Source organism: Bos javanicus, chromosome 9, assembly GCF_032452875.1.
Source record: "Bos javanicus breed banteng chromosome 9, ARS-OSU_banteng_1.0, whole genome shotgun sequence".
NCBI lineage: Eukaryota > Metazoa > Chordata > Mammalia > Artiodactyla > Bovidae > Bos > Bos javanicus.
The window spans coordinates 22,951,500-22,974,347 of NC_083876.1; the positions used below are offsets into that span (position 1 = coordinate 22,951,500).

The following is a 22,848-nucleotide window of genomic DNA, read 5'->3' on the forward strand; positions in this document are numbered from 1 at the left end:
TTTTTAAATAGACATTTTTTACTTTCAAATCATCAAAGGAAAGCAATGACACAGAGAAGGCCACCAGTGTAAAAGCAGACTAAGTTCAACTACATCAGTAATCACAATAAACAAGAATTAATTAAGTTCACTATTAAAATAAACAGACTGTCACACTGCAGTTTTAAAATATCCAGCTACATGCTGCTTACCAGGTATATGTTAACAAGATATAGACCTAAGATAACATTGGACAGCTGAAAAGAAACAAATGAAAAACAAGATAACAAATCAATAATTTTTTAAAAAAGGAAGTAAATATAGTGATAATAACATCAGGCAAACCAGAATTAAAGAAAAAGAGTATCAAGTGAAAGGAGAGAAAAATCTTACTGATAAAACATGCAATCAGTCAAGTTGTTACGGCACAAACCTTTTACGTACCTAATTACGTAGCTTCAAAACATGTTATGCAGAAAAAGGCATCAAAACCAGAAGAAAACGACTTTTCCATAACCATAGTGAGATTTAACATGCCCTTCGCAAAAGAGCCACATTTCAAATAAATAAAAAGGGTGAATTAAAAAGTTGTAATAAACTTGACTATATAAACCTAAACATATAAAGGTACACACACACACACACACACACACACACACGGGCGCCCACACACGCGTGCAGCTCCCCTGCTAGCTCAGTGGTAAAGAATCTGCTTGCAATGCAGGAAACTCTGGTTCCATCCCTGGGTCAGGAAGATCCTCTGGAAAAGGAAATGGCAACCCACTCCAGTATTCCTGCCTGGGAAATCTTATGGACAGAGGAGCCCGCTACAATCCATGGGGTCGCAAAAGAGTCGGACACAACTGAAGTTCTAAATAACAACAAAAATACACACATACACACATTCTTCAACAAAGTCCCCAAGGCATCAAATACATAAGCCATATTCTCTGATCATGCCTCAATAAAACACAAGGATAGTCAACTGTCTGTTTCATTTAGACTGGCATCAGATGGGCAAAAATAAAATCTATGTGGCAGCTTGGGTGTGGGTATAGAGAAAAGGATATTTATAGAAACTTTATGTAGGAGGACAAGCTTGCAATGCCTTTTTGCAAAATAATTTGATATTACCATCAAAATTTTAAAAGTCATACTCTTTGACTTGGTAATTCTAGTTTTAGAAATAACTCATAAAAACTATACATAATCACAAAACAAATGTACAACACACACAGTGCAATACTACTTAAAGCAGCAAAAACATAATATTATCAACAGAAATATGGTTAAATACTTACAGTACATTCATTTCATAAAGTGCCAAGCATTGACATGGAAAGAATCTCCAAGACACAGTGTTGTTGTTGTAAGTGTGAAAAAATACACATGTATCATTCAAATTATGTTAAGATGCAAAAAAGAAAAAACAAAGTGGAAAAATACAGAACATACTTTTTTCTTCTAAAGAGGGACATGATGGAGAACCTTCATATTTTACTTTATGTAAGTCTCTACTGTTTGAATATTTTATGACTTGTACTGCTTGTATAATTCAAAGAAAAGACAAGCAATAATTTTTAAGAATTTCTTACTTACTTCCCAGAAGACTGGGATCTTTCTGTTCTTAGTACAAATTTGATCAAACCCATCAGCGAGTACAGGACAAGTATAAGCTTCCAATCTGTTCAAATAAGAACATTTTCTGTTCCCTCTGCCAGGAATGCTCTTCCTCAGAGACGGTTCACTCCCCTCACTGCCTTCACGGTTTCCACTTAAATGTCATTTTATCTGAGGAAGACTTTTCAGTATAAAATGCCAACCTCCTACACCCACACCTCCTCTCCCCAACTATCTTAACTTGCTTTATAGTTCACTAGAGTAACTTAATGCCTGTGTCTCAGTGTCCTTGTCTTTAACACAGGGTGATACGTGTACTCACTGGAAAAGACCCTGATGCTGGGAAAGATTGAAGGCAGAAGGAGAAGGGGACAACAGGGGATGAGATGGTTGGATGGCATCACCAACTTGATGGACATGAGTTTGAGCAAGCTCCAGGAGTTAGTGATGGACAAGGAAGCCTGGCGTGCTGTAGTCCACTAGGTTGCAAAGAGTCGGACGTGACTGAGCAACTGGACTGAACTGATACATGCACCTACCCCACAGGATTACTGTTAGGCTTTGAATGAGCTAGGAGCCCTCAGATGAGCACCTGACTTACAGTAAGAGCTCTATCAGTCTTTGATGTTTTGTCTGTTTTGTTTACAGTCTGCCTTCCCCCTATGAGAATGACAACCCTAGGAAACCGGCACTGAGTTTTGTTCACGACTGTATCCCAAATGCCTGGAAAGCGTTTATCAGTAAATATTCATAGCTGTCGAAGCCTGATTTAGTACTGCAGCCATATGCACAGACAGCTGAGATTACCAAAAAAAAAGGGGGGGGGGGCCAATTATTTTCAGTAAAAGTAAGCTTTCTGCATATTAGCATAAATAATCTATAATGATCCAATCTATTTTGAGAGCACAATATGTAGCAGTATGATTGCTAGCAGCATCCAGTAGGGAAGTGGCACAGTCCCATTGAATTCCTTAATTTCTTAATACTAACATGGCAGCAGAAAGGAAAACACAAAGTGGAGGGAGCATACGAAAGCATGACTTACTCTGCATTCCGGCTTTTGATGCATGGCTGGTAGAGGACCTTGACTGCATTGCAGGCAGAACTGGAATCGGGCTTCAATACATCTTCCAACACAGGGAATTTTTTGATATTTGTGTACTGTCCCAAAGATTCAATCACCAAACTGTCTGAGTTTAAAAGCCATAGCTAAAGAAATGAAGAGAAAAGTCTAAGCATAAGCGTATTAAAAAAAAAAAAAAAGAATCATCTCCACCCTATCCATATCTCGTAAGTGAGTAAGTGAAGTCGCTTAGTCGTGTCCAACTCTTTTCGACCCCTGGCCTGTAGCCTACCAGGCTCCTCTGTCCATGGGATTCTCCAGGCAAGAGTACTGGAGTGGGTTGCTATTTCCTTCTCCAGAGGACCTTCCTGACCCAGGGATGGAACCTGGGTCTCCCGCATAGTAGGCAGACACTTTACTGTCTGAGCCACCAGGGAAATCCTATCCATATCTCATACCACCACTCAAAAAAGAAAAAAAAAAAAGAAAAACCTATTTTAAAAGAAGATAAAACTATAAAACACCAAAAAAAGAAAAATTGAAAAATCATGTATGCAACTTTGAAGTAGGGTAAGACTTGAAAAGTAAAATGTTTATAGAGCCGATGATAACATAGTTTCTAAAGACAATTGCTTAGGAGAAAATATGTAACACAAAGTTATTATCCACAATTTATAGAGCTCCTAGCAATGACTGAGGAGCCTGGTAGGATGCAGTCCATGGAGTCGCTAAGAGTTGGACACGACTGAGTGACTTCACTTTCACTTTTCACTTTTATGCATTGGAGCAGGAAATGGCAATCTACTCCAGTGTTCTTGCCTGGAGAATCCCAGGGACGGGGAAGCCTAGTGGGCTGCTGTCTATGGGGTCGCACAGAGTTGGACACGACTGAAGCGACTTAGCAGCAGCAGCAATCAGCAAGTGGGAAAAACAGACCAAGAGAGATATAGGTGAGGAATAAGAAAATAATTAAACAGAAGAAATAAGTAATAAATATATTAAAATGTCACTCTAACTAGTAAGGAAATACAAAATTTTTGTGCCACTCCTTTTCACTTATCAGATTGGCAAATACAAAAAGACTGACAACATCGAGCTCAGAAGAAGGGTTTGGAGCAGGTCTTCCCACACACTGCTTGTGGGAGACTGCTTCTGGATTTGGATTCAGTTGATTAGTTGAGGATTTACTCTCAGGAGAAAGGGTGGGAGGGAAAGAGAAGAAGGCAGGGGAAGGAGTTGGCCAGTGATGTGGACTCAACCTAATCTCACAGGGAGCCCTGGAACCTGAATCCCACCCACAGAATCAGTCCCATTTTGAGACAGGAGATGGCAGGTTTTGTAGCCCAGGGTCAAGTCACAGGCAGTAGGCTGAGCAGGACAGGGGTGGGGGTGAGAGAGGACAAGAAACTCCCCAGGCCAGGTTTCATCTGTCCAGATGGGGCAAGTCTCTGAACTAGGGCAGCTGTGAGCCATGAGCAGGCAACTCTCATCCCTGGGAAACGGGGGACCAGCCAAGGAGAGGGGACCGGGGTGGGGTACCAAGAATGTCTGTAGAGGGTAAAGGAGGTTTGTAAAAGATAAATTAGTCCAACTCTTTGGAGGCAATAATTATCAGAGTTTAAAATACACAAGTTCCAAGAGTGATGAGAAAAATCTGTTTCTAACGGACTAAAATACACATGCAAAGATGATTTTCCCTGAAGCACTGTCTTTACCAGCCATACAGTGGAATTCTAATCATTAATAAGAGTCCATATTTACACTAACAAGAAACAGGACTCATGATACATGGTTGAGTCAAGTACACATGTTGAAGAATGATGCTCATCACAGCATTGTGTTATTTTTACAAATACTTGTGGGTGTATTACATATAAACAGGGTGAAAATGGACTGTTAATGATTACCTCTGGATGGTATGACACAGCAGGGCAGAAGAGGGGACAAAATGGAAGGAAGGAGCCCTTCTTTTATGTTCTCCATGTTGTCAGAATGTATTTCGAGAATGTATTACTTTTATAAGAATGAAAAAAATTTTAACTTAAATATACACTAGTAGTAAGTTTAAAAAAATTCCTATTCCTGATTTTCAACTTGAAAAGATGAAAAGAAAATTGAGGGAATTCCCTGGCGGTCCAGTGCTTAGGACTCTCTGCTTCCACTGTAGGGGCACGATCCCTGGTTGGAGGACTAAGATCCTGCAAGACTCGAGGTGGGGCCAAAGTAAAAAAAATGGTGGAAAAAAGAAAATTAAAGCTGATTTCAGACTATGACTTAGTGTCACCTTTACTTAGAAAATATTTTAACCTTGAATAAAAATTATCTGGAATTAGAGAAGCATGAAGTCCCTGTGATGGATCGTCAGTCACAAAGCAGTATTAAGTAACAACGTCAATTCCCTCCCTCCTTTTAGCTACCATGCTCCCGTATTAGCGTGTGGTCCTTGAAGGCATTTTTGTTCTATCCTGAGCACCTAGGACAATGTCCTTCAAATAAGAAGTGCTCAATATATGTTTACTGGTTGAATAAAACTGATGTGGAGGCAGACAAGAGACTTGGGCCCGCAGTCTTGGATTTTTACATAATGTCCTAAACTCTTTTCTGCAGTTTAGTATTAGACGCCTGTGGTTTATGTAGGGGATGATTCTGCTAGCTGTGGAGCCTCTTCTGCAAAACTTGCCACTACTTCTCAAACATCAAAGTGTTGAAATCAGGATCCTGAAGACATCTCTGCACTTCCATATTCACTGCAGCACTGTTTACAATAGCTAAGATGCAGAAGCAATGTAAATGCCCACCAACGATGTATGGATTAAGAAAATGCGCTATACACACCCAGTGGAATAGTAGCGTTTAAAAAGAAGGAAATCTTGTAATATGTGACAATACAGATGAACCCTGAGGACATTATGATAAATAAAATAAGACACAGCAGGATAATACTGCATGATTCCATTTACATGAAGAATTTACAATAGTCTAACTCTGATGGTGCAAGGGATTGGGGACAGGAGAAGGGGACAACAGAGGATGAGATGGCTGGATGGCATCACTGACTCGATGGACGTGAGTTTGAGTGAACTCTCGGAGTTGGTGATGGACAGGGAGGCCTGGCGTGCTGCGATTCATGGGGTCGCAAAGAGTCGGACACGACTGAGTGACTGAACTGAACTGACTGGACTCATAGAGGTGGAGAGTAGAATGGTGGTTGCCAGGTGCTGGAGGGAGGGAGAAACAGGGAGTGGCTAATCAAAGCGTATAAGGTTATAGCTGGGAAAGATGAGTAAGTTCCAGAGACTTGCTGTACAACATTGTGCCTATAATTAACAACGCTGGAATATAACATATAAAATAATATTTTTATAGTACAAAAATCTGTAAAGAGGGTAGATTACGTTAGGTGTTCTTACCACACACACACACACACAAAATGATAAAAGCAGGATCAATAGAACATATTTTAAGCATAAGAGTATCAAATAAAGAGGTAAAAAGTGAAAAAGAGAATTGTGTTACACTGACAAAGCCATTAAAAACTGAAAGCAGAAAAACTTTATTTTGTGGCATGAGCTTCTCCAGAACAGGAATTAGGTTTTATTTCTCTGTGAATTCCTAGTACCTAGCACATTACTGTTGTTGTTTAGTCGCTAAGTCACGTCCAGCTCGTTTTGCGAACCCATGACTACAGCCCACCAGGCTCCTCTGTGCATGGGATTTCTACACAGTAGCAGGTAAATCATTTGTTATTCAATTAAAGGCGCTTGATTTGTGAATTAAGCTGACATTAAAATTTTAAAAATTTTGATCACTTATTTTCTAGACCTGAGAATTAAGAATAACAAAACCCAAAGAACTTCTGAGCCCCTGAACTAGTAGGCTACAAAAAACTGGGCAAAAATCACTTCTTACCAGAAGGTACACTTTGTCATCATGACCTTGAATAGTGAATCTAAAAGTGCTTCTAGCAGAGGAGAGTTCCACCACACACTGGGCGAGAACGCTCTGTACAAACTGAGACCTGTTTGAACAGAAACCAATTTTCATAATGAGCCTCTCATAATAACTAACAAGAAGAGCCCCAAATACCCACAGGGTACCGAAGAAGCAGAGGTGGCTGCATGCCAGATTTTTCTGTATGCTGCCCATTCCCTCACAATCTGCGCTCATTTTAATCTATTTTTAACGTATTTGGTATTTGTACCCGTCTTTGTGAGATCTTAGTTCCCCAAACAGGGATCAAACCCATGTTCCCTGAAGTAGAAGCATGGAGTCCTAATCACTGAACCGCCAGAGAAGTTCTTGAGCCAGTCTTTCTATACCCTATTCTTCAATCATTAATACATTTTCCACCCCCACCTATCTACGTGAAAAGTAAGAAGTATTACTTGCTCAGTTGTGTCCGACTCTTTGTGACCCCATGGACTGTAGCCTGCCAGGCTACTCTGTCCATGGGATTCTCCAGGCAAGAATACTGGAGTGGGTAGCCATTCCCTTCTCCAGGGTATCTTCCTGACCCAGGGATTGAACCCAGGTCTCCTGCATTTCAGGCAGATTCTTTACCATCTGAGTCACCAGGGAAGCCTAACCTAAGTATTTCCTCCATGAAATTAAAAAATACACTGTTAGATTAGTCAATATTCCATTTAAGCTGTGGTAAATTAAACAGTGAATAACTAGGTTATAAAAGAAGATGAGAAATTTCCTTCCAAACATTAGACAGTATTATCTCCAATGTTTTCTATTTGCTTCCCCTCAGAGCGTCAGATCTGAGATGCATAATCAAAGTATTTATAAGAAGACGCAGTTCAAGGTTATAGTCAGAGGGCCATAATTTTTAGACATCAATAAATGAACTGAAAGACACGCTATAGTTAACTTTCGTTTGCAAAACTAAAAAGATTCAAAGAAAAGAAATACTAATGAATTTAGTGGATACGCAATATTCTTTTTAAAAACACAGAAGTCATTTGAAAACTAACCCACATTGCAAGTAAGTTAAACTAAAACCAGAAATAATTACTCAAAAACCTATGGATGATTATAAGACCTTGGCTATCTAGCACATAGAAAGGGCACAAAAAAATTTCAGAACTAGATTTATAAGAGCACACTTGTTTATATCATTATGTAAACAAACCATAAATAAATCTTCAAATCTTTCATATCTGTGCTTTCATTGTACTACCTAAAAGCCCTTCCAAAGGCTTTCATTTTTCCTTTCCAAGCAAACAAAAATAAAAATGAATTCCTAAATAATCAATTGTTCCCATCTTTCTTTACATGTGAAATTACAGAACAAACAATTTGCTATTTGTACCTTGGTATCATGGGAAAATTTCTTTCAGATGGCAGAATAATTATCTCCGTCATATAAAACTTAGTGGTTTCTAGAAACAAAAAATAAGAATGTTAAAAAGCTCCACAATTAGTATTTCTATTGTGGGCATGTTGGTCTCAAATTATGACATTTCAAAATAAATATCTGATATACTGGTACAATGAATATTCAGTAAAACTTTTCTAAAAGCGACTTAGCTTCAGAAGACAAAGATTGATGAAACTATAAAATGACAGCCCTGAGACTTCAGATAGCTCAGTGTTGTTTCAGAAGAGCATGCCCTAGATGAGTCTGGTGCAGCAAGACTCTGTTCACAAATATGCATTGTTATAAAAACTAGGCACATCACAACCATAGTCCACTCATCTAAAACTCAGTCTTTTGGTTTCCTCATTTCTGTAGAGTAGCCACAGTCCTAGGAGTCACTGAAAAAGCCTCTTTAATCATAGTATTCTAAAGCCCAAGCACAGAAGCTGTGAACCTTACATTAATATATACCCAGAATCTCAATGAGTGTATTAATATCCAATTTTTACCAAATCTGGTTATCAGATTACTTCATTTACAGAAAAATTTAAACTAAATGTTTAACAGAAATGAACATAAACATAACCATTTTTGATTTTTTTAAAAAATCCATGAAAAATGTTCACTCACTAGTAATGAAATGGAAATTAAAATGAAATATTTTTAGTATCAAATAGAAAAATGTTTTTGAAAAATAAATTGTAGCAGCAATGATGATATGGAGAAACAGTTACACTTATTCTCCTCCTGCTATCAGGATTGCAAATAACAGATTTTTGGAAAGCCACTTGGTGAAGGCATTAAAAATATATATACATTTTGGCTGAGAATTGGTTGAGAAAATCAAAGTGAAAAAAAAATATGCATACATTTTTAACACCATAATTAAATGCCTTATCTCAAAGAAATACTCACAGATATCTGTAAACGTTTATCTATTAAGGTGCTTACAATAATATTAATAGAAAATACTACAAAATTAAATTTCTAAAAATTGAGGATGGTTGAATTAAATAAACATCTACATATTTCAGCAACAGAATTTTATAGTCATTAAAAGTGGTGTGCCAACAAATTTTTAATTGTTTTAATAAGATGAAAAATTGTTCCTTGTAGATCTTCTATAAACGTTTACAACTGCTCAATGCAACACACAGAAAAAGGCAAAAAAAAAAACAGGATTATTTTTTTTGAATCATTATGATGACTTTATATATTTCCCCTTGAAGTTCAATTTTTCACTTTACTATTTAAAATCATGCTATTAGATGCAGAATTGAACTTTTTAACATTCTAAAGTGATCCTTTTGTCCCAGTTGTTGTCGAAACTATAGTTTAATTCCACAATTTTAATCCCACAAGGTAGTACTAATTTACAAAATTAACATTCACTTAGTGTCACCAACATATTGGCCACTTTCTTGACCAATCCTTCAAGAACTTAGACCCTCTTTCTGGAGTCATTTCTTTTGCTTAATATACTGGTAAAATTTCTTTTCATAAGAAACCAAATCACTAGAATTGAATTATCCTAGTTTTTGCTTGACAGAGAATATATTTATCCTTGTCTTGATTCTTTCGTATTTGGACATTTTCTCCTGATATAAAATCCTAGGTTAACAGTTTTTAACCTTTGTGCACACTATCATTCTCCTGTCTTCAGATCTCTATTTCTGCTGTCCCTTTGAAGGTAATGTCTTTTTCCTTTGTTACTTTAGAATTTTTCGTTTTCCATTTTTTTAATTTTCCCTCAGTATCACTGTGACGTATCTAGCTATATACTTCTATGTATTTCTCTCATTTGGGCCTCATACACTTAGAATTCACTGGACTTCAGACTACAAATTGTAGTTCTTCGTCACTTTTGCAAAATCCTCAACAATTCTCTCTGTAAATACTATGCTCTAGTCTATTTCTTTCTTCTAGAAGCACGATCAAACATGCATTAGATCTCCTCTGCGTTTTATGTCTCTTACCCTTTCTCCTGTATTTTTTACCTTCTTGTCTCTCTGTGCTGAATTACAGATTTTTCTTCTCATCTATCTTCTGTTCACTAATTCTTGCTCCATGCTGTGCTTAATCTGCTGTTAAGCTACCCACTGAGTTTTAAATTTCAATTATATTTTTAAGAAATTCTGTTGCAGATCTTCTCCAAATATGCTTACTGTTTTAGTTGCCTTTACCCTTTGATTATTTCAAACCTGTCTTTTATGCTGTTAAATACAGTAAGCATGGGAGAAGGCAAAGGCACCCCACTCCAGTACTGCTGCCCAGAAAATCCCATGGATGGAGGAGCCTGGTAGGCTGCAGTCCATGGGGTCGCTAAGAGTCGGACATGACTGAACGACTTCACTTTCACTTTCCACTTTCATGCATTGGAGAAAGGGCAACCCACTCCAGTGTTCTTGCCTGGAGAATCCCAGGGACGGAGAAGCCTGGTAGGCTGCAGTCCATGGGGTCGCACAGAGTCGGACACGACTGAAGCAACTTGGCAGCAGCAACAGTAAGCACGGTCATTTTACAGTTTATATCTGATAATTCTAGTAACAGGTGTCTGTTTCTATTGTTTGCTGTTTTTGTTATTTCTCACTGATAGAAGTCTAGTTTACTTATGTGACTATTTATGTTTGGTTGTATGGTACACACTGTACTTGAGAAATTCTTTGTGGGAATAATATGTTTTCACAATGAGGTATTTTCCTCCAGAGATGACTTGCAATTGATTTTCCCAGGCCCGTGGCATTATGTCTAGTTCTAAGCAGACTAACCACGTTCAAGATCTGAAATTCCTACAGTCTCAAAGGATTGATATTTGTCTGTAATTTCACAGGCTTGTATTCACTTGTGATTTGCCTTCACTGTGCCATGTAGTCATTCAGGGTCTCATATTTTTGTGCAGTCACCTGTTAGATTCTCACTTTGTGTAGTCTTCGATATCAAAATTCTAATTTTAGAGCACTAGCAAATGCAAGGAAAAGATGGTTTTTAATTTTATGCTAACCTCTGTTGAGTGTGCTTTTGTGGTAATCTACATATTTTCCATTTATCTTGCTCTTCATTCCTTCCTGTGGATTCCAATTAGCATCTGCTTATCTTTCACTTAGCCTGAAGAACTGTCCTTAGTATTGTCTGCTAGTAATGCATTCTTTCCACCTATTTATTAAAAAAGTCCTTGTTTTGCCTTCAGTTTTGAGGTAGTGCTTTACTGGATATAGAATTATTAATTGAGAGGTGTTACTGTTTTCTCCCCCAATATTTTGAATTTCAAGATTCTCTCTTCATCTCTTGCTTTTATCAGTTTGACTACAATATGCCTGGGTGAAATGTTCTTTGTGTTTATCCTACTTGAGATTCACTGCAGTTGTTGGATCCAAAAGTTAAAATATTTCACCAAATTTCACAACATTTCACCCATTTTTTTCCCTGATGTTTTTTCTCCTCACCTTCTAAAGCTCCACTTACACATTTACTAAAACACTTAACATCGTTCCACAAGTCTGATATTCTCTTCATTTTGAGACTTTTTTCCTGCCTGTTCTTTGGATTGATTAATTTCTATTCACCTATCTTCCCTGGTAGCTCAGATAGTAAAGAGTCTGCCTGCAGTGCAGGAGACCTGGGTTCGATCCCTGGGTCGGGAAGATCCGCTGGAGAAAGGAATGGCAACCCACTCCAGTATTCTTGCCTGGAGAATTCCATGGACAGAGGAGCCTGGCAGGCTACAGTTCATGGGTTTGCAGAGTTGGACACAGCTAAGTGACTAACACTTTCATTATCTTCAATAATTTTTGTTTGTTTCTATCATCTCAAATACGAGGTTTTAGTTAATCCAGTGAATTTTTCTTTAGTTACTGTACTTTTCAGCTCTGTAATTACCAACTGGGTGTTTCTCTGAAGTTTCTAATTTGTTGAGATTTGCTATTAATTTGTCTTTTTAATTCTTTGCCATATTTATAATTAGTTATTTTGACATCTTTGCCTGCTAATTTAATATTTGTACTTCTTCAGCATCCGTTGAGTCCTGCTTTTTCCTTGAGTATGAACCACTCCTGTCTCTTTCTTTGCATGGCTAATAATTTCTAGAAGGAAATAGGATATTATTGTAATCAGTCAGTCAGTTCAGTCACTCAGTTGTGTCTGACTCTTTGCGACCCCATGAATTGCAGCACGCCAGGCCTCCCTGTCCATCACCAGCTCCTGGAGTTCACCCAAATTCATGTCCATCGAACTGTAGTAATTCTGGATTTTCTTTTATCCTTTGAAGGGTTGTTGGTTTATAGGTCAATTAATAAGCTTGGACTAAAAAACCACAAAATATGCCTTGCCACAGTATGTAGTCACCGTGTCTATGCTCAGTTGTCTTTTGCTTAGCTTGACTCCCTAGAGAGTATTTGCTATCTCTACATAGTTTGGCTATCAGCAAATCTAGGGCAAGGTTCTTCTCAAATACTTCAAACCACTAAGGCTTCCACCTTCTGCTACCCAAATTGTATATGGACTAAGGAATGAACCAAAGGCACAATAAATGTTCAGGTCTCTCTAAGCTTTCAGTTCCTAATGGACTCCTTGGCATCTATTGTATGTATGTAGAGTTTAGCAATCAGTCAGAGCTATGCTAGCTCAGCCCTTCCAGGACATTCTTGCTTTCAAAATATCCCCTCTTAAATTTCTACTTTCTCCTTTGCCTACCCTGAACCAAATCTTTAACCACCTATAAATAATAAAGCTGTGTTTTTTCTCCTTCCCAAATTCAGGGGCTAGGGAAAATATGGCAATGACCTCAAGCAAAAAAGCCACAAATTTGCCATTTTAGCCCAAAGCAGTAGCAGTTTTTGATAACGGAACATTTCTCAAATCATTGCTTCATTTCGGTTATTTTCTAATAGCTGTTCTTCTGAACTTGTACAGTTCTGTACTTGATTCCTTCAGAGGGGAACTATGCATTCTCTTTATGCCACCATTTTTGAAACTATGGGTGTGCTCAGTTGCTCAGTCACGTCCAACTCTTTGGGACCCCATGGACTGTAGTCTGCCAGGCTCCTCCATCAGTGGAATTTTCCAGGCAAGAATATTGGAGCAGGTTATCATTTCTTACTCCAGGGGACCTTCCTGACCCAGGGATCAAACTCGAGTCTCTTGCGTCTCCTGCATTGACAGGCAGGTTCTTTACCACTGTGCCACCTGGGGAGCTCCACCGGGGATCCACTAATTTACTTTTAGAGTAGATGTGGGTAACGTTCTCTTACATTACCCCCTGACACACGCTCACATACAATGACCTCCTAATATACTTAGGTATCACATCATAAAGGTTTTTGGTTAAATTGCTATTCAGTGTTCACATGATTGTAACCATAATCATACCCTGGGATTGCTCCTTTTTTGTTCAATCTTCTGTTTCCCACAGTGCATAACTGCTTGCTTTTTCATGTTTTGTTTTCCAAACACGTTTAGCTAATTTTGCCCATATGACAAAATGGCTTATCTCCAGATTATTTGTTATATGTGGTCAAACAATTCAATGACTATCAGTTTCGGTGTATAACTGAAAAAAATCTTTCTTTTACAATCTTCTCTGTGCTTGCTTCAATCCAGACTGTTATTCTCTGGGCCTGCTGTACACCCCTCCCAGTGGGATTCCTTAACTCATTCTCCTGTGTTGAATAATCTGCTCCCCAAATCCCACATTTTTTCTTTTGAGGTTCAGTTCCTACTTTTGCTGATGCATAACACTATGGTAGATTCCCTAAGGAAAATATAACTTTGAGGTCCATGTTTTGAGGCCCTATAGCTCCAAAAATGTATTTATAATCTTCACGCTTGACTATCTGCTGAATTTTGGGTTGAAAATCTTTTTCCTTCTAAATTATGAGGGCATTTTTCATCATCTTCTAGCTTTCAATGCTGCTGTTAAGAAGTTCAGTGCCATTCTAATTCCTAATCCTTTGTACATTACCTGCTTTTTGCTCTCTAGAAGCTTCGTCCTTGGTGTTCAGAGATTACTCTGTGATGTGGCTTTAAGCAGCTTCCTCATCATCCTTCATTAATTGTTTAAGACAGTTAGTGTATACTTTCAGTTTTCAGCTGGGGCCCATAAGTCCTCGTTCTAGGAAATATCTTTTTAGTGTGTTTTTAGTATTTTTGTTCTTGATGGATTTTTGTTATTTTTTATATATATAATATTTTATATATATATAATATATTATAAATATATTATTTATATTTTATTTGTTATGATGGATTTCCCACACCTTGTTGTTTCTATTCTCTTTCTAGAATTTTCAGCTAGGTGCTGGATGTCCTAAAAGGCTCATTTCATTCACTCAATCAACAAATATTTACTGGGTACCCACTAGATGTCAAATATTGTTCTAAGGGCTAAACTCATTGTGATAAATGAGATAGACAATATTCCTATCCTTAGGAAACTTACATGATCTTTTTTCTTTTTAATTTCCTTTCCAATTTTCAATCTCTGTCTTTTGATCCTGATTTCTGAAATAATTCCTTAATTTTATCTTCTTTTGGTTTTTTTTTTTAAGCTATTACATCTTTAATGTGACATTCTCTGAATTGTAGAGGCAGTATTATTTCATTTCTCCAAGGACATTTATTATGGTTTTTTAAGAGATTTTTTTTTTTTCTGTTTTATACATAATTTGTTTCTTTTCAATGGCCCTGCCCTGTGCACTTGATTATTTATTTGCTTTGGACTGTCTTTAACATTTATTGATTCTCAGCAATCTGTTCATATTTAAATGTAAAGTAATAAAATGCTAAGAGAAAGCTCTTGGGTGGTTATAAGGCTTGTTGACAGTAGAATGGCTGAATATAAGCTCATTTTTGTTGTTGTTGCTGAATGATCCCTAAGAATCAGTGTCTGCAGATCTTTTCTCTGGTTAGTCCACTTCCATTATTCCAAGAAAGGCTGCTCCAATCTCCTACCGTTAATGTACAAGCAAGTTGCAAAGAGAGAAAGAGTCTCAGGAATCTAACGGCTCCTATACAAACTTTGAATTAAAACTTCCTGCTTTCAGCCCCTTGTCCGTGATAACTGCTATCTCTCAATTCTGTCCATTTCTGGGATTCCACAGCTGAGTTCTGGCTCCCTCGTGATAAGATGATCAGTCTTCTGCAGACACCATGGCTGCAGCCTCCTCCACACAGCCAAGTGTGTTCCCACCCCGCTCTCAGCTTTACAGCTTCCAAAGACGTCTGCTTATACCTCCGGTTCACATCACTGTTGTCTCCTCTCCACTTCTCTTTTGCCTCCATGGATGTCCTTTTTTTTTTTTTTTTTAAATTCCTTAACTGACTTTTTAACTGGGCTTCAGGGAGGAGAGAAAAGCATGAAAAAAGTCAATTCACCTTATTTAGCTGGAAGCCTTAAGATTTTCTAAACTGTTGCTAAGGGACTTGCTTTCATTCTCCAAAAATGACATTGAGGGTGGCACGCTATACTGCTACTCATGATTCCTTTTCTGTTCACTCTGAGCAAGTAACTACTTATGAGATTCTGATGATCTTAAAAAACAAACAAAAAATGCCACCATCTGCTTTCCCTTGAGGATGGCAGTTTCACTTAAATCACATCTTCTAATTAATTATATTAAAAACAATTATTCTTCACCCATGAAGCTAACATGTGCTGGAGCTCTCTAGACATTTTTAAACCACATCTATAAAGAGTGATGAATTTTAATTATCAGGATTTTCATTATTAAACTTTATAGTGGCATAACACAGATTTTACACAAAATATAATTAACACTACTGGGAAAAAGAACAAGGAACAGAGTATACAACTCAGAATGTGTTTTCTTCCATTTCAACAACTTCTGTGTACCCCCCCACCCCCTCCCCATTCCCAAGCCTCAAAACACAGCCCTAAGGCAGACAACAACCAAGAAAAGCATCTCCTCCATTATCCCCGGTAACCAATTCCTCTGACTGAGGAGTTGTATTTAAAAAAAAAGCTTCCACCTTCTTTGAGAAACAAACTTTACACTACTTTTTATCTAAAAGAAGATATACAATATTGAAACGACCCAAATTCTGAATACTTAAGACTCATTACGATGTACTTATCAAGGTCAAAATACACAAACTTCTTGGCATATTGGATGATATATTAGTTGATTTCTATTTTTAAAAGCATCAATTCTCAATTCTATAACATGTATTAGTCATCTCTTTCATATATATGTCCCATAAAATCCCCTGTTTTGTTTTTTTTTTATACATAACAAGAAAGCAGTCATTTGGGCTTTTTTGTATTATGAAATTCTTACCTGATGACACAGTCTCTCCCAACATTACCTTGCAACGCTTACAAATTACTTTGGTATTTGCCTTTGGTTTCTGTAGAATAGAAAAATGTCATTTAAATGTCATTCAGCTTTTCTTAAAAGGAATATATAATTTTAACATGATCTCTCGAGTATACATTGAACTTTACATTTTATTTTGCCATCTACTAAATACTGGGAATACACTTAGCTTGTATGCATAAACCACATGCACAGAGATCTTTCTTTTTCAAGTCTAGAGACAAAATAATGAACAGAACAATTATTCCAAACCAAATCACTTCCTTATAATCTACATGTGCCAAGTAATTTGAACAAGAAGCATCTTAAAAATTCTAAAAAGCACCTCAATATTCTTGATTAAAATGCGTATGGGTGCGTTCTAAGTCACTTCAGTTGTGTCTGACTTTTTGAGTCCCTGTGAACTATAGCCTGCCAGCCTGCCAGGCTCCTCTGTTCAAGGGATTCTCCAGGCAAGAAAACTGGAGTGGGTTGTCGTGCCCTCCTCCAGGGGATTTAGAATAAAACAGGCAGGCAACAAAGGTAGAAAGGTAGGTGACTTGCCCCAACTCATATGTTTAGAAAACAGAAGAATGAGAGTTTGAACTCATATTATTCTGACTCCCAGTCCAGGGCAACTTATGTAAAAGTAATCTATAATTCATAACCACCATGAGAAATTAAAAATACTTAACCCACTCATATAATTCTATTTTTCCATTTAATATATGTACTATACCTGAAAAGACAGAGACAGTGTTCTAGAACAAATTCCTGGAACATTGTTAAACAAAAAATCCAACTTTATCAATAGGGATACAGATTAAAACAGCAGGCAGTTTTTCTAGAATAATTCTAGAATTATTAGAATAATTCTTTCTAAGTATTAAGAAAACAAAAGACTAAACTTTTAAACACAGAGAACAGATCTGTGGTTATTAGAGGTTGCAGGGATGGGCAAAAATGGGTGAAGGTGGTCAAAAGGTGTTGTTGCTCAGTTGCTGAGTCATGTCTGATTCTTTGCCACCCCATGGATGGCACCACGCCAGGCTCCTTTGTCCTCCATTATACAGATTTTACCAATTCTGTTAGAAGTATCATCTAGTGTCAGGTTTTTTGAATCAAAATTCACACAATTGAATGCATGAGGTACTGTTTTTTTTACAGTTTGTTTTAAATTTTTATTTATTTATTTTGGCTGTGCTGAATCTTCACTGCTACGCATGGGCTTTCTCTTCCTGAGGTGTGGGGGCTTCTCATTGTGGTGGCTTCTCTTGGTAGAGCACAGGCTCTAGGTGCACAGGCTTAGTCGCCTCACAGCTCCTGAAATCTTCCTAGACCAGGGACTGAACCCGTGTCCCCTGCATTGCCAGGTGGACTCTTAACCACTGGACCACCAGGGAATTCTGGTTGTTGTTGTTCAGCTGCTAAGTTGTGTCCGACTCTGCAACCCCAAAGACTGCAACATGCCAGGCTTCCCTGTCCTTCACTATCTCCCCGAGTTTGCTCAGGTTCGTGTTCATTGAGTTGATTATGCTACCTAACCATCTTATCCTCTGCTGTCCCCTTCTCCTCTTGCCTTCAATCTTCCCCAGCATCAGGGCCTTTTCTAATCAGTTGGCTCTTCACATCAGGTGACCAAAATATTGGACCTTCAGCTTCAGCAACAGTCCTTCCAATAAATATTCAGGGTTGATTCTCTTTAGGATTGACTAGTTTGATCTCTGTGCTGTCCAACGGACTCTCAAGAGTCTTCTCCAGCACCACAATTTGAAAATATCAATTCTTTGGTGCTCAGCCCTCTTTATGATCTAACTCTCACATCCCTACATGACTACTGGAAAAACCAAGCTTTGACTATATGGACCTTTGTCAGCAAAGTGATGTCTCTGCTTTTTAATGCACTGTATAGGTTTGTCATAGCTTTCCTTTCAAGGAGCAAGTGTTTTTTAATTTCATGGTTGCACTCACTGTCCTCAGTGATCTTGGAGCCCAAGAAAATAAAATCTGTCACTGTTTCCACTTCTTCCCCTTTTATTTGCCATGAAGTGATAGGATCGTATGCCCATCAGATGCTAAAGGCCTGCTATTGTGTCACTGAGTAATAATTGTTTATTTTGTCTGGTGTGAAAATGACACTGTGGTCATGCAAAAAAGAATAATCTATATAGGAGTGAACTGACATAATGTTTAGAATTTGCTTTAAAGCACTTGAGCAAAAAACTAAAAATAAAAGGGGTAGATGAAGCATACTATATGAATCAAGATGACTGACGTAAGTTCATAATTCTATTTTTTTACATTTGCAAATGTTTATAAAGTTCAACACATTATTTTAAGAAAAAAGAAATCCTCATGAACTTAACAAAACAAACAACCAAAAAAGAAAAAAAAAAAAAGGTAAAACTGTTAGTCATACTTACTGGCAAAAATAGCAATGTTCAATTTCATTTGTTCTTTAAAATATAGGATGAAGTCATATGTGTGGCTACTTTCTAAGTCTAGAACAATATTATGAATCTTACCGAAAGTTGAGATGCCACCTTTATCAATCTGCTTATCAGATGCAAAATTTTCATTTCATTGGCAGGCATAAAAAATATCACAAGAGATAATAGATCTAAGAATAGGGAAATCTTCAGTAAATATCTTTTGAAAAGAAAAGGTATACTGCCATATTCACAGAGGCACACAAAAAAATGCTACACACACAGGGGTATTGAAGGAAAGGAATAAGAGTTGAACTTTACATTTGTTTATGCTCTTTTTTTGGTCATTTATGAGTTTTGTAATTCAAGAGATATGCTTTGGAGTAATTCATTGTCAAGGATGCCTTAAACAGAATTAAAATATACATTCCTAATGCTGAGGTGAGTTATCTCTTAAAATTTTTTCCCACAGTTAAAATACATTTTTTTAAAATAAAGGTTCACTTGTTCCCAGTCCCAGTAGCATTTATTTTAAAAATAAAAGTTCCTGTTCCACGTGGGCTCCTCATAAAATACGTTTTTATAATCTCCTACAAGTAGAGATAAAAAAATTACTTCTACCAAATACTCAGATAACACACAGAACGCATCATTCATGTCTGATAAGCTCAACTAGTCTTGATCTTTGAAATTAACATATTATAACGCTTTCAATTTTGTGAAAGAGAAACTCTGCTTTGCAGTGCATTTTTCTTGACCTATGCTTCATGGAAATAATCAAGCAAGTTGTGCAGAGCAGCAGCCTAGCAGTGTAGGAACTCTACAGAGCAAACATCAAAGACAGACATTGTTGTGGACTAATTAAATCAATATATCTGCACGATGGCACTGCTGCTACGAGAGGTGGATTAGCCTTCTGTCCTCATTTTTACTTTCCTTTGTGTGGCTTCCATTCTAAGGACCCTTGATACTGTCTCACCAAAAAAATGTTTCCCAAGAGATACCATTAGGATGCTGTGTCACCATGTGACATTTCAAAACCCTGCTAGATGGCTAGACGGGGCGATATGAGAAATAGGTTTTCAACAGCACAGAGAAGCCTTGTTCCCACAGGAGCCATGAGAGCACTGTGTAAGAAGTCCCTCCAAATTTATGTTACTATTTTGGTCACAGGCATATTCTTTCAACTGCTGCAATATGCAATTAAAGTGAAACTTCCATCCAAGCTAACTTGAAAACAATCTTGTCAACAGTAGCTTGTCATGACAGTAATTTCCCATCATCTCCTTGTTACTTAAAAAACACAATATGTGACTATGACACAACTCATAGGATGGCTGTTCACAATTAAGAGAAATTCTTGTAAGTGGCATCATAACTGATAAAGATGCAAATGTGAGGAGCTTGTTTTCATATAGAATACAGAGTTCATCTAAAAAGGGAAACTCATGGTTTTGTTTATTTAATCTTTCCCCATTTCTCTTCTATTCACATCTTCCAAATATTTTTAAAATGTATAGTTAATCATAAAAATGAAAGTTAATATACGTAAAAGAGTAAAGCATTTGTATATTTAGATTAAAATATAATTTTACCGCAACCATATTAAATATAACAGATTTACATTAAGTGCTTACCATGTATCTTTGAAAACTATAGATGGCTAAAGCACTATAATTATGGAGGTATTCTAATATATATATATGTATTCTAATATATGCATATATTAGAATACATATACTTCATCTAATATATATTGTATAATAGACACACATACATACACTGAAAAGCAGTGGTGAAGGTGAAGTCGCTCAGTCGTGTCCGACTCTCTGCGACCCCGTGGACTGTAGCCTACCAGGCTTCTACCAGGCTTCTCCATCCACGGGATTTTCCAGGCAAGAATACTGGAGTGGGTTACCATTTCCTTCTCCAGGGGATCTTCCCAACCCAGGGATCGAACCCAGGTCTCCCACATTGGATGCAGATGCTTTAACCTCTGAGCCACCAGGGAAGCCCAAAAACCAGTGGAGATCAAAGGAAATACAAATGGTTATGACTTTATGAAAGCTTAAGATACTTACAGAGAGTTGGGGTGAGAGAGGGGAGAGAGAGTCAAGTATTATGATTTTAAATGGAACCTAAAGTTAAAGGGACTTGTCTTTATGGTGAAAGTTGAGACACTTACATAATTTAAACTGATAACCTCAACATTTGTCAAACTTGCTTAATCTCCCTCGAATTATGTTGCTGCTACTGCTGCTAAGTCACTTCAGTCGTGTCCGACTCTGTGCGACCCCATGGACTGCAGCCTACCAGGCTTCTCCGTCCATGGGATTCTCCAGGCAAGAACACTGGAGTGGGTTGCCATGTCCTTCTCCAATGCATGAAAGTGAAAAATGAAAGTGGAGTCGCTCAGTCGTGTCCGACTCTTACCGACCCCATGGACTGCAGCCTACCAGGCTCCTCCGTCCATGGGATTTTCCAGGCAACAGTACTGGAGTGGGGTGCCATTGCCTTCTTGAATTATGAAACAGTTCTATAAACTAGCTGACAAACTAAGATCTTCTGGACTGCTGCATATATCCTAGAGTGGTCTAGTTCTTACTATAAAATTTACAGGAGCTCTAAATGAAATTTAACACACAATGCCTTGGTTCCCACCAATAATCAGATGTTAAAAGGAAGGTTCTCTGGCAATGATTTTCTTAACGTTTTAAATCACATCTGTATTGACCTGCCATCCGGGGAATGATTTCTCACAAGGGCCGAGTCAATGCCATTGATTTTCTTTTAAAATAAGGTAAACCACTTGCTCTCTGCAGTGAGAGGAAACAGCCTTCTCCCTCCAGCAACTTTGAGAGCAGGAGCACCTGATCTCACTTGTCAGGCATCAACATGGAGCCTATGGCCTGAGCTTACTTTCCACACTCCTGCACTTCCTCTGTTGCTTGATGGCATTCGCTCGTACGACACCCGCAGAAGTCTAGACTACAGAAAGACACAGGGAAATACCTGGACCTCACAGGACAGTAGATATCCTACAACCAAAGAACAATTTCCATTTAAATCAGACTCTGAGGATAAAATGCACATGGATTATGGAATACTGTCCTAAAAGCAAGGAAATAGGGCACTTTGGTTTGTAAAACACTAACATTCCCAAATCTACGCACAAAGAAGCCTCTTTCCCTTCTTCCTCCAGCCCCTGTGACTATTTTGGTTTAAGGCCTGTACAAGCCCTTTCTATATATCAAAAGAGCAGGGCTTGATAGAAGCAGTTGAAAAATCAAAGATTTTGGCCTTTAGGACTGCCTGTTTCACATGCCCTGAATGAAGAAAAGACTGGAGAAACCAGTTTCTAAACCCACCTCTAAATAAGCATTTATTTTAAAAGATATTTTACCAATTTTAGATGGTTCTCAGAAGAAAGATGGTGTGTCTCCACTGGAGCTCCTTCAGGTCTTGGCTGCCACAAATCACTCTTTAAATTCACCAGGTAGAAACAGTCTCCGGTGAAACAGTCATTCTCTCGTGGATGAAGTGGCTTATTAGCAAAGGGGTCAGGATGACAACACCACTCGTCAACCAGAGCGCCCCAGTTATCGCCTGGCAGGGGGAGCACTCTCAGGAGCATCCTAGCGGAAAGAGGAAAGATCATGGTTTACAGAACAAAACGGAACTGTGATCTCAAAATTAAATCAGCATAAAAGATGAAAGAAACTCATTAACCGTATTGCTTGCAGTGTTATTTTTCCCCTTGATGACAACAGTAATATATACTCAATATAGACAATTGTGAAAATACAGAGAGGTATAAAGCAAATAAAATCCATCTTTTCCTTACCACTCAAGGACAGGTAACTGCTTTTTTACATGATTGTTTATCTCCTTGCCAGCCTTTCAAGAGAGACAGCTGTACACATATGCACACCGTCTGAGAGCAAAGGAAATACACAAACTGTATCCTGCTTGCATTGCTGCTTTTTTTTTTTTAAACTATATCAGACTACTTAATGACTCTATTCTATTCCACAGGTATGCCAAAACTTTTTAGGTCATTCCCTCACTGTTAGATATTTGGGT

The 22,848-nt window shown here is 37.8% G+C and overlaps 1 protein-coding gene across 6 annotated transcripts in view; it reads right to left on the bottom strand.

Moving 5' to 3' along the window:
- UBE3D (ubiquitin protein ligase E3D) overlaps window positions 1-22,848 on the bottom strand; it is a 175,852-nt gene that overhangs the window by 127,039 nt on the left and 25,965 nt on the right. For all 6 annotated transcript variants that reach the window (XR_009738402.1, XR_009738401.1, XM_061427301.1 and 3 more), the window contains 5 exons: window positions 22,169-22,400; window positions 16,319-16,388; window positions 7,980-8,049; window positions 6,572-6,680; window positions 2,645-2,808 (listed from right to left, as the gene is read on the bottom strand). Coding sequence is in view for 4 of the 6 variants with exons in the window: in XM_061427301.1 (XP_061283285.1) it covers window positions 2,645-2,808; window positions 6,572-6,680; window positions 7,980-8,049; window positions 16,319-16,388; window positions 22,169-22,400 (645 nt within the window). In the remaining 2 variants the exon portion in view is untranslated. The remainder of the gene's footprint in view (window positions 1-2,644; window positions 2,809-6,571; window positions 6,681-7,979; window positions 8,050-16,318; window positions 16,389-22,168; window positions 22,401-22,848) is intronic.